The sequence below is a fragment of the Trichomycterus rosablanca genome, chromosome 4 (assembly GCF_030014385.1).
Source record: "Trichomycterus rosablanca isolate fTriRos1 chromosome 4, fTriRos1.hap1, whole genome shotgun sequence".
Classification (NCBI taxonomy): Eukaryota; Metazoa; Chordata; class Actinopteri; order Siluriformes; family Trichomycteridae; genus Trichomycterus; species Trichomycterus rosablanca.
Window position 1 is genome coordinate 5893838 of NC_085991.1, and position 13152 is coordinate 5906989.

General features: G+C 40.9%; 1 protein-coding gene across 1 annotated transcript in view; it reads right to left on the minus strand.

Moving 5' to 3' along the window:
* nrbp2a (nuclear receptor binding protein 2a) overlaps nt 1–11349 on the minus strand; it is a 49157-nt gene extending 37808 nt beyond the window's left edge. The window contains exon 1 of the mRNA XM_062993885.1: nt 10870–11349. Coding sequence (XP_062849955.1) covers nt 10870–10989 — 120 coding nt within the window. The 5' untranslated portion in view covers nt 10990–11349. The remainder of the gene's footprint in view (nt 1–10869) is intronic.
* Between the last annotated feature and the right edge of the window lie 1803 nt (nt 11350–13152).

The following is a 13152-nucleotide window of genomic DNA, read 5'->3' on the forward strand; positions in this document are numbered from 1 at the left end:
AAAGGAGGCAATTTAGCTTGAGCTGAGTTGACTTTGTGAGGCATTACTAACGCTTTATAACTTGAGGTGAATAATATGTGGTTGCTCAGCAGTCAAGGTACAAAACTAGTGATCAGAAGGTTGCTGGTTCAAGCTGTTGGACCCTTAAACCAGACCCTCATCTTTCAGTCGCTTGAATTGTATTTGGTCACAATTTTAAATGTTGATGTGAACTCTGTACATGTAAAAATAGCATTTGATCATCCTGATCAGAGTTTAAATCCATCTAGCACCACACAGAAACTGGGATAATATCAGAATACCCAGTACACATGCAGAACTCCTCACAGATTGTGACCAAAGTTGGGGATCGAGCTTAGATACCCAGGACCAGTGTCACTATGCAGCACGCAAACAGCTGTCCCACCATGCCACGCTGTTTTTTTATTCAGTTACTGTTTTACCCAGGTTAAAGTCCAAGTTCTAGTGTAGGTTAGCTTATATAGAATTAATGATTTATTAAACGGATATTCAGGTCGTTTGGTGGTCTGCTGAAGCCAGTGGCTTCCTTTTAACGGGACTGCTGGGGCAAGATTCATAACACCATGACCCGAAAATTATGAGCTACTTTACGGAGCCTGTACATGTCACTGCGAGACCCAGGAGAGGGATTCGTTATGTACAGCCAGCCCTCTGTATACTATGTTAGTCCTGCCTGGACTTGTAAGTACAGTATAGTGTACAAAACAAGTGTGTGTGAGTGTGGGTGTATTAAGAGGGGTATGGGATGGGAAGCATTGTTCTCTAGAGGGTACACTGAGATAATTTTCACAACCATGAGTTTAATTCACACTTATGAGCAAATCTGGCTTTATAAATGATCTACAGACTACCCCCACCCCTGTGTTTGGGAGGTTTTTACCACAATACATATTCAGATGAACAATGATTCTTTACTAGCATGCACCATCTGAATAAAAGGGATGAATTTTAATGTTTTTGAGACAAGACCGGAGCAACCTGAGTAGCAAAGGGATCCTTGCTTCCTTCCCTCTTACGGAAAACCACACAGAACATGCAAAACTGCAGTGTTGAACACAGCCTTGATCCCAAAGGGCACAAGTTGCACTATGTAGGGTTTATATTAAGTTATTTTATATCATACATAGTGCACTTATACAGAAGCCGAAAGCTACTTAGCATTCAGCCGTTCTAAACAAACGCTGCTTTGACGGTCCGAGCATGTGCGTCTCCGAGTGGCCCTCGAAAGCGCTGATGCAATCGTCGTGCTGCTTGTTTGGATGAAGAAACTGATTCAATCGCCGTTCAGGAACACACACAGGCCTGCGGCACTTCCCTCTAATTGTAGGTCTTCTGCGCAGCTTAGAGAGAAGCGCTATGGGAGTGTGTATGTACACGGGCTAACAAGGCTTACCATAACAACAGAATGGAACAACACACCATGCTAAACATAAACAAAACATAAATAACAGTGTAACCACATCTGGAAACCACCTGTTCTGCTCATTAGGGTAATGAGTCCAAAATTATTAATCATAATTTATACACCAGCATTTAAATTACACTTAAACGCATTATGTAAAGCATTAGATTGCACAAGACGTCTGATGAAGTCCTGTAATATCTGGTACTCTGACCTATAAGGACATTTACCAGCAGATCCTTTAATTCCAGTATATTGCAAGGCGGCTCATCGTATAGTGCATCCTGGTGCCATCTCTCCCACAGGTAAACAATGTACACATGCCAAGCCGTCCACATAAGATAAAAAAAGCATAGAATTTGCCCGACTCTTTAACCTTCTTCCACTTCTCTAATGTCCAGTTCTGATCTCAGCGTGCCCACTGTGGGTGCTATCAACAGTGGACAGAAGCTAGTACGACTATGTTAATGACTATGCAGCACCACACACTGAAGGGTTTGATGCATGAGGTGTTGCAACACATTTAGCTCATCACAGGATTTGGCCAAAATAGCTTTTTTGTTGGTTCAAACCAGGTGCTGTAACTTCATGTACCCTGGCATCAAAAAGACAAGAGTGTTGTGGCTTGTTCTTCCTTGGACCACTGTCAGTGGGTACGCACTATGGCTGCCTGTGAGTCGTTTTGGACAGTGGTCCCCAATCACCGGCCCAAGCGTCATTCATTACAAGGCTGCACAGAAGGAATAAATAATTAGAGATCGCTACAAAAGCAATGAGAACGCTGCTTCAATTTTCAACACATCTCGGGTGTTATTGTCTCCTATCACCCCTAGGTGGGAGTGTCTCATTGCAGCGAAAAAAGCTCAAGGTTCCCATTGATTTTTCATCATTTGTGAGTAGTATTGTTATTCTATTTTAAATCCCCCGGCCCCTGCCGGTCCGTGAAATTATATCTTATATGAAACCAGTCCGTGGTGAAAAAAGGTTGGGGATCGCTGGTTTTGGAGATACTTCAAGCTATCTGTTAATGAATATTTGGCCTAGTGCTGGACAATAATTCGATATCGATATATATCGCGATAGAAAATGTTTCAATAACGGTGATATGATTTTTAAACAAATTCGATCGATATGCATTACGTCAGTGCGCTTTGCCCGTGTTACTTTTTTGCGGAAGCATTTTTGCTCGCAGGTGTTCCCACAGGGACGCAATTCAACAGCGCACCTCAAGCGAGTAGTTCTCCATCAAAACAGTGCAGTTACACACTCAACATAAATGTCAACCACCAACACAATTACAAAAAAAAAGTACTAGTACTGAGTACTAATACCAGTTGTTAATATTACTGGCGCGCTACGAATAAAGGCACGAACGGGATATTCGCGTTCCACTGTTGCCAGATTGGGCTGTTTTCCTCCTAATTGGGAGGTTTTTTTTTCAAAAACAATTTAATAGCATTTAAATAACACTTCTATTGAAAAGAGAATATTCAGTTTTAATAAGCCCCAGCATTGTAGAAGGCTATTAAAAGTAAAGTCAATTTTCAATGCTGATTTGGCTTAATAGTGTTGGTCAGAATGTATCATATTCACACACACACTGGCATGTTCTGGGGTTCAAATGAGTCTCATCAGTACACACAAGTTTGCAATCAAATTATCAAGTATTGCAAAGGAAAAATGAGAAAAAATAAAAAGCTTATTATGTTAGGCTTGATGTAATTCTACATGGCACTCACTGCCTGTATAGGTAAACAAGTGAGTGACCAAAACATTACTAGATCAACAGCCACTAGCCATATACAAAAATAAGGTATCAGACAGTTTCTGTGCCACCCCTTTGTGAGCAATGGTCTCAGTCTGGCCACCCATATGAAAATAGTCTGGCTCCGCCACTGTCCACAGTAGAAAAAGAAGCAGACGAAATAGCTGATAAGAGAGGAAGGATTATTTCAGTGGTGTATTCAGCTTGTATTTCTTGCCAGAAACCAGAAAAGAGGTTTGCAGGTACAGCCATCCAATTTTGGTGTTCTTGGCAGTTTTTCTGACATTTGTGTTATTCTTATCGATATCGGAATTATATCGTATCGACCGAAATTAGGAGTTATATCGTGATATAAATTGTAGCCATATCGTCCAGCCCTAATTTGGCCCTTATCAAATTCCCTCACATTTAATACACACTCGACCATTACAATTAGACATCTAATAAGACATCATCATGCACATTTTGGGGGATGGTTATGTTCTTATATTAGTGTCTATCATTCCTTATGCACATTCATTAATTTTTATTACAATGTTGTTATCAGAAAGTGTCCACTGATAAAATAAGCTAGAAAAAATTAAATAGTTCTAATCTTTAAATGTACACCTACAGCGAGTGCTAACAGGGTGTGTTCCTAATAAACAGGCCAGTATGTTTAAACAGTATTTAAAAACCCAACAACACTGCTGCACCTGATACACTCGTACCATAACACACGTTACCATGTTGTTACCATGCAAGTGTCAGTGCAGTGCTAAGGAAGATCTACCATACAAAGATCTGTTCACTGGGGGTCATAACAGGGTCTCTTTTATTTAAAAATGACAAATGACCCAAAATTTAAAAAAACCAACCTTATCTGTGCATATTATGTTCTAACTTACTGAGCTAGCTTTCAATTAGAAGGCCCTGCTGCCTCAGAGTGACACAAAGCCTGCAGAAAGTGAGTAAATTTAAACCCTGCTCAGACAGCATGCTAAGATTAGAGCATAGACGTTAGCTAATTATCATACTGCTTTGATTGCATCTTATCACACAGCAATGCAAATTCACATTTGTGGCCAAACTGGTGCAGGTAAACCAAAGATCCTGTTTGAAAATTGTAGGATTTAGCTAAAATGGTGTTAATCAGTGATCCCCAACCACCGGGCTACAGACCGGTACCAGTCTGTGCGTCATTTATTACCGGGCCGCACAGAAAGAATAAATAATTAGAGATCTCTACAAAAACAATGAAAACACGGCTTCCATTTCCAAAACACTTCTGGTGTTATTGTCTCCTATCACCCCTAGGTGGGAGCAGTGGGTTCCCAGTGATTTTCCATCATTTGCGAGCAGTATAGTTATTCTATTTCAAATCCTTCCATCCCGGTCCTTGGAAAATCAACCTTATCTGTGCATATTATGTTCTACCTTACTGAGCTAGCTTTTAATTACAAGAGCCTGCTGCCTCAGAGTGACACAAACCCAACGGAAAGTGAGAAAATTTGAACCCTGCTCAGACAGCATGCTAAGATTAGAGCATAGATGTTAGCTAATTATCATAATAATTTGATTGCATTTTATCACACAGCGGTCACAGCAACCGAACCAGCAAACCAAAGATCCTCTTTGATAATTGCAGGATTTAGCTAAAATGGTGTAAATCAGTGGTCCCCAACCACCGGGCTACAGACCGGTCCGTGCGTCATTTATTACTGGGCTGCACAGAAAGAATAAATAATTAGAGATCGCTACAAAAACAATGAAAACACTGCTTCCATTTCCAACACACTTCTGGTGTTACTGTCTCCTATCACCCCTAGGTGGGAGCAGCGGGTACCCAGTGATTTTCCATCATTTGTGAGCAGTATTGTTATTCTATTTTAATCCTCCCGTCCCGGTTGGGGACCGCTGGTATAAATCACATCACCAATACAAAGACGCGAAGAAAGTGTGTTGTCTAGACATAGTGAAACCTAATCTGACAGCCTAATGGAGTCGTTTTACACAGAGCTCTGACCTGGCCTAGTCACCAAACATCAGGTCCTAAATTCACTCCAGTATTTTATTTACCTGAGTGAAAGTGAATTCCAGAAGATATGTGATAAGATATGAGGGAAAGCGTTCCCAGAGGTGTGAAAGTTGCTGTTTTAGGAACTTTGTACCTTTAGTCTATTCAGTGGCAATGATGGGGAGCACATGGGAGGATTATCCATAGGCCAATGCTGCTGGTCCATACTGATCAATAACGTAAATGACGTCTATGAAAGCGTGTCCTTCCAGTAGCTATTTACAAACTGCATTTGTGGCCAGGCATATAATCTTTATTGGATGGATAATGATTAAATCAGATGTTCATAAGTGTTCATTTTTCGACGTATTAAAAGAATACCTACAAGGCTGCATTCAGTATTTATGTGGACGCTAACACTAGCTTTTTGGTATCACTGTAAGCGTGTAGTACAACTTGTGAACTTGTGCCATTAGAGATAAGCTTTCAGTAGTTTAGAACTAGTACTTATCAGTGAGTAAAGTCCAGTAAAGACATAGTGCAGGCCTTGTATACATGTCACCACCCAGTCAGACACACCTTCACACCCATGTTATCTTCCTCACACAGGCATGCGCACTGGTCTGATCCACATGGGCTCTTGATCACACATGGGTTCAGTATTAACTTGCCACATAGTAATTCTGAGAACTGAGTAATAACTTTAGTTAAATGACTTTATGTTAAGCATACAACAATCTAAAGAGGTATTTATCACTAAATATGTTTGGAGAAAAGAGAAGCAATGCTTAATGAGAGGAGCACAACTTGGAATGGATGGGTTAGATCTATTATGGATCTATTATGGGTTGTGTGGTAGCTAGTGGTAAAAAAAACTCTGCATATCTAAATAAAGCAATTGATTCCACTATAAATAATCTGAAGCTGGAAACTGGTTGGCTTTTACGACCACACAAACCCCAAAAACATACCTTAAAATCAGCCACAAACTACTTCAGTGAAAGCAAACTGTAGCTTTTGGAAAGGCACTCACAGCCCCCTGTTTTGGACAGCATTAAAATGAGTGGGCTGCTCATAAACATGCTGTTCTTGCACAGGAGCCCAAAAACATGTTCAATCTAAAAGCTTTCTGCAAGGAAGAGGGGGTGAAACTAACCAAAACAGGAGAAGAAAGACTCCTAGGTGGCAACAAAATGCATCTGCGGTTTGCACGCAAGTCACTGTGCATGTTGTTTCCTTGTGTTTACTTTAAAAATCAACTTAATATCTAAAGTTTTGCGTACAAGTGCATACTGCGCTATAAAAACTAGTTTATAATTGTATTATAACGTATTACTAAGTGCATTTACTTTACTCACTCACTCACTCACTCACTCACTTTCTTAACCGCTTATCCAATAAGGTTCACGGGCGGTGTGCTGGAGCCTATCCCAGCTTTTCAATGGGCGCAAGGCACACAGTAACACCCTGGACGGGGAGCCAGTCCATCGCAGGGCAGACACACATACACACACCCATTCACCTATAGGGCAATTCAGTGTCTCCAATTAACCTAACTGCATGTTTTTGGACTGTGGGAGGAAACCGGAGCTCCCGGAGGAAACCCACGCAGACATGGGGAGAACACGCAAACTCCACACAGAAAGGACCTGGACCATCCTGCCTGGGGATCAAACCCAGGACCTTCTTGCTGTGAGGCGACAGTGCTACCCACTAAGCCACCGTGCCGCCGCATTTACTTTAAATCCACCATATTTTACTATAACACTATTCCAGTTGAAGTAGTTACTTAAGATGAACAAATAAAAAAATATATGTATGTAGTTAAACTAATTTAATCAAATGCATAACTAACAACTACCCTAAATATTGCTGTTACACAGCAAGCAATACTGAGTTTCTGACATTAACTTTGACTTTTATTTCATTGCAGACAGGATGAACCTGAGATGGAAGATATACTTTATTTGTCATATATACATATACAGTTGAACACTACAATGAAATTCTTTCTTCGCATATCCCAGCTTGTTTGGAAACTGGGGTCAGAGCGCAGGGTCAGCCACCTTACGGCGCCCCTGGAGCAGACAGGGTTAAGGGTCTTGCTCAAGGACCCAACAGCGGCTGCATAGCAGAGCCTGGATTTGAACAGCCAATCTTCCGGTTGATAGCCCAAAGCTCTACCCACTAGGCTACCACTGTCCTTAATGTTTCATGTTTTGTCTGCTTAACTTCATTTCATTTATTATTAAACATTCCCGCATTTCAGGCCTGCAACACATTCCAAAAAAAGCTGCACACACTACAAAGGCATGGCTGCAGAAGAAAAGGGTACGGGTACTGGACTGGCCTGCCTGCAGTCCTGACCTGTCCCAAATAGAGAACGTGTGGAGAATTTTGAAACAAAAAATGCACATATGCACCTTTGTGTAAATAATCTCTATTGCACAATTTTTATCGCTGCTATATTATATACAGTATATATATACAGTGTATCACAAAAGTGAGTACACCGCTCACATTTCTGCAAATATTTTATTATATCTTTTCATGGGACAACACTATAGAAATAAAACTTGGATATAACTTAGAGTAGTCAGTGTACAACTTGTATAGCAGTGTAGATTTACTGTCTTCTGAAAATAACTCAACACACAGCCATTAATGTCTAAATAGCTGCAACATAAGTGAGTACACCCCACAGTGAACATGTCCAAATTGTGCCCAAAGTGTCAATATTTTGTGTGACCACCATTATTATCCAGCACTGCCTTAACTCTCCTGGGCATGGAATTCACCAGAGCTGCACAGGTTGCTACTGGAATCCTCTTCCACTCCTCCATGATGACATCACGGAGCTGGTGGATGTTAGACACCTTGAACTCCTCCACCTTCCACTTGAGGATGCGCCACAGGTGCTCAATTGGGTTTAGTCCATCACCTTTACCTTCAGCTTCCTCAGCAAGGCAGTTGTCATCTTGGAGGTTGTGTTTGGGGTCGTTATCCTGTTGGAAAACTGCCATGAGGCCCAGTTTTCGAAGGGAGGGGATCATGCTCTGTTTCAGAATGTCACAGTACATGTTGGAATTCATGTTTCCCTCAATGAACTGTAGCTCCCCAGTGCCAGCAACACTCATGCAGCCCAAGACCATGATGCTACCACCACCATGCTTGACTGTAGGCAAGATACAGTTGTCTTGGTACTTCTCACCAGGGCGCCGCCACACATGCTGGACACCATCTGAGCCAAACAAGTTTATCTTGGTCTCGTCAGACCACAGGGCATTCCAGTAATCCATGTTCTTGGACTGCTTGTCTTCAGCAAACTGTTTGCGGGCTTTCTTGTGCGTCAGCTTCCTTCTGGGATGACGACCATGCAGACCGAGTTGATGCAGTGTGCGGCGTATGGTCTGAGCACTGACAGGCTGACCTCCCACGTCTTCAACCTCTGCAGCAATGCTGGCAGCACTCATGTGTCTATTTTTTAAAGCCAACCTCTGGATATGACGCCGAACACGTGGACTCAACTTCTTTGGTCGACCCTGGCGAAGCCTGTTCCGAGTAGAACCTGTCCTGGAAAACCGCTGTATGACCTTGGCCACCATGCTGTAGCTCAGTTTCAGGGTGTTAGCAATCTTCTTATAGCCTAGGCCATCTTTGTGGAGAGCAACAATTCTATTTCTCACATCCTCAGAGAGTTCTTTGCCATGAGGTGCCATGTTGAATATCCAGTGGCCAGTATGAGAGAATTGTACCCAAAACACCAAATTTAACAGCCCTGCTCCCCATTTACACCTGGGACCTTGACACATGACACCAGGGAGGGACAACGACACATTTGGGCACAATTTCGACATGTTCACTGTGGGGTGTACTCACTTATGTTGCCAGCTATTTAGACATTAATGGCTGTGTGTTGAGTTATTTTCAGAAGACAGTAAATCTACACTGCTATACAAGCTGTACACTGACTACTCTAAGTTATATCCAAGTTTCATGTCTATAGTGTTGTCCCATGAAAAGATATAATAAAATATTTGCAGAAATGTGATACACTTTTGTGATACACTGTATATATATATATACAGTATATATGCCTTTTCTATTTTTTTTACTTTCTCTGTCAGTGTACCGTACTGTACATCCTCACTGCACACTTTGCCTGATGTTGTACTGTTCATGCTGCTGCTACATTGTTTATTGTTTATTATACGTTTAGATATAGTGTAACTTTTTATTATTTAAGAAATTCCTTGTACATCTGCTACTTGGCGAATAAAAGATTCTGATTCTGAAAAAAATGCCACAATGACGACCCTGTACTGTACTTAAGACGTGTTTGCAGGAACAATGAGACAAAATAAAAGCTGAAACACTAAATCACTTGGTCTCCTCGGTGCCAAAACATATTTTAAGTGTGGTGAAAAGGAATGGCAGCATTACAAAGTGGTAAATGCTTTACCGTCCCAACTTTTTTTGGAATGTGTTGCAGGTCTGAAATGCAGGAATGGATGTTTATTAATAAATGAAATGAAGTTGAGCAGATAAAACATGAAATATCTCAGGTTCATCCTGTCTGAAATGAAATAATAACTAACAACTACCCTAAATATTGCTGTTACACAGCAAGCAAGGCAAAGCAAACCCTCTTTATACAATCCCAAATCAAAAAAGAGTTTCTTACATTTACTTTGACTTTTATTTCATTTCAGACAGGATGAACCTGAGATATTTCATGTTTTATCTGCTCAACTTCATTTCATTTATTAATAAACATCCATTCCTGCATTTCAGGCCTGCAACACATTCCAAAAAAGTTGGGACGGTAAAGCATTTACCACTTTGTAATGTTGCCATTCCTTCTCACAACACTTAAAATACATTTTGGCACAGAGGAAAGCAAGCGATTTAGTGCTTCAGGTTTTATTTTGTCCCATTCTTCCTACAAACACGTCTCAAGATGTGCAACGGTACGGGGTCGTCGTTGTGGCATTTTTCATTTCAAAATTCTCCACACGTTCTCTGTTGGGGACAGGTCAGGACTGCAGGCAGGTCAGTCCAGTACCCGTACCCTCTTTTTTCCAAAGCCATGTCTTTCCACAGCCATGCCAAAATGTCTTTTAAGTGTTGTGAAAAGGAACGGCAACATCACAAAGTGGTAAATGCTTTACCGTCCCAACCGTCCCAACTTTTTTTGGAATGTGTTGCAGGTCTGAAATGCAGGAATGGATGTTTATTAATAACAAAACATGAAACATCTCAGGTTCATCCTGTCTGCAATGAAATAAAAGTCAAAGTAAATGTTAGAAACGCTGTGTTTTTTTTATTATTATTTGCATTTTCCATGCTGTCCCAACTTTTTCTGATTTGGGGTTGCAGTTAAACTCATTAAATCAATTGCATACTTTACAGCTACACTAAACATTGGTGTTACACATATGATCTTGCAGCACTGTTGTAATGTTGGCTACTATTAATGCCTTTTGGTGTGAGTAACTGTATAAAAGAATGGGTGAATGTGAGGTGCCATGCTTTGGGTGGGCACACTGTCCAGGGTCCCTGTGCATCCTGCTCCCAGTTAATCAATATATTTGTGATCATGCAATGATTTGATATGCAGTCACATAATCATTTGGGGTATAAATAAATTGCTCAGCAGATAAATGCAATAAAAAGATGCCATACCTGCTCCTTTCTCTTCTGCCAGCGACCACACGGGCTTTCCTCCAGGATTTCACTTTCATCCTCGCTTTCTTCCTCTTTCCCCCCGGACTCTGAGATCCTCTCCGGGACAGACATGGTCATGTTAAGGGCTGATTTCTTTCCTTTCTCTTGCACTGCTGATTCCTCCGTGTACCACCTACGAACACGCGGTGTGGAATTACGCCTTACTGCTGATCGTTACTGCAAATCGTCCTAACGCCTGTCAAAGATCTGCAATAACAATCACATGCGCATTGGAGAACGCGTGAAACGGCAGATTCAGGAGGACGTGAACGCAGCTCTGTAGTTCCAGGTTTGCTCGAACAGCTCGGATCTTCAGCCGTTCATCTTATCGTGGACGTGTGGGACGTGTGAGGGGTGCTTAGTGGCAGATGACCCCCCTTTGCTTTCCTCAAACACCCCCTCCTACTACAGAACGATCTACTAGCATTATTTAGTAACGGCTGGGTTTTCCAGATATACGTTTAGATCCACGTTTAGTCAGCGCTGCACACCGTGTGCGCGTTCAAGCGCGTTCAGAATTTCCTCTTTTTTTTTTATCGCTACCGTAAATCTCAGAGAAATTGCACAGGCAGGCAGCTTCAAACCTACAGCGCAGCCTGTGTGTCGGTGTCATACTGTAAATCTCAGATGGTCTGCAGTCAGGGTTGGGCAAAATACAAGCAAGTAGGAGAGAGTTACTCAATATAGGCGACCAAATTTACCACCAACAAAACACTGCAGCTAAAATGATGTAATTAAAATTGTTTTTATTAAACACAATTCCTTTGAAGCAAGTAAAATATACAGCATTTCTGTGAAATGAAGAAGAGAAAAGGTTGCACTACATGGAAACTGACCAGAAATATACCAGTAAACAGTAAACATTGCTTAATACACTTTCCAGCAGGGTTGCCAGATTTCACCTGTTTAGAAATATGAAGAGAAGGACTAATACACTAGCCTAAATCTTGGCAGACCGTCTTAGAAACATGTATTGTGGTCAGACAAATCAGTATTTTAGTTCTTTCTTTGAAGAATTGGATGCTGTGTGCTCCAGACTGTCATTGTATAGAGTAGTCTCAATGCCCTTTGCAAAGGTAAGTTACACTTGTGATGGCAGCATTAATACAGAAAAGTACACTGACCCTTTAGAGCAACATGTGCTGCCTGTGCTTCAAGACGTCGTCTTTTCCAGTCACGTCCATGCATTTTTCAACAAGACAATGCAAAACCACATGCTGCACACATTACAAGAACATGGATGTGGAAAGAAGAAGGTACGGGTACTGGACTGGCCTGCCTGCAGTCCTGACATGTCCCCGATCTTAAGATGTGTTTGCAGGAAGAATGGGACAAAATAAAAGCTGAAACACTAAATCACTTGGTATCCTCGGTGTGGTGAAAAGAAACGGCAACATTACAAAGCGGTAAATGCTTTACTGTCCCAACTTTTTTGGAATGTGTTGCAGGCCTGAAATGCAGGAATGAATGTTTATTAATAAATGAAATGAAGTTGACCAGATAAAACATGAAATATCTCAGGTTCATCCTCTCTGCAATGAAATAAAATTCAAAGTAAATGTAAGAAACTCTGTGTTTTTTATTATTTGCATTTTCCAGGCTGTCCCAACATTTTCTAGTTTGGTGTTGTAGTTCAATACCATGTCTAGTGCAATGATTATATTATTTTTCATGATAGGCTTAGCTCGTGGTGAGCAATGGAAAAACAAATGAGGTATGCTATGGTCAGTCTGAGTGTGTGTAGTGTTTTTCATAGCATGTCCTAAAGGTCTAAACTGGTACTGCACATGGTATTAATCTGTAGTTTTCCAAAAAAAATCACTTACTCCCTCTGCCGAGCAAAACCCTTCATTACAAATATCTAGACTATATATAGTTCAAGTAAAATGTTTGCTTTTTAAATCAATTATTCAATTTTCTGTTAAAACATTATTGTGGGTGTATTAATCTTTTTTTTTTTTTGATAGAAAATCTTTATTATCCTGCACAGTTGTTGCTAATCTCAGTGGCAGCCCTAGTTATGTAGGCACAGAGAATACAACAGCTACAGTCAAACAGAATCACCAAAACAGAATTAGAAAGCAATAAAAAGGATCATAATTTTTGACAAAGGAATGTATTCATTTACTCACAAAGAGTATCTGAAGAGATCATTAAAACCTCAAGGCTGTTAGTACATACATACATGTCACCTACAATGTAAAAGTATGGATAGATAGATAGATACTTTACTGATCTCAA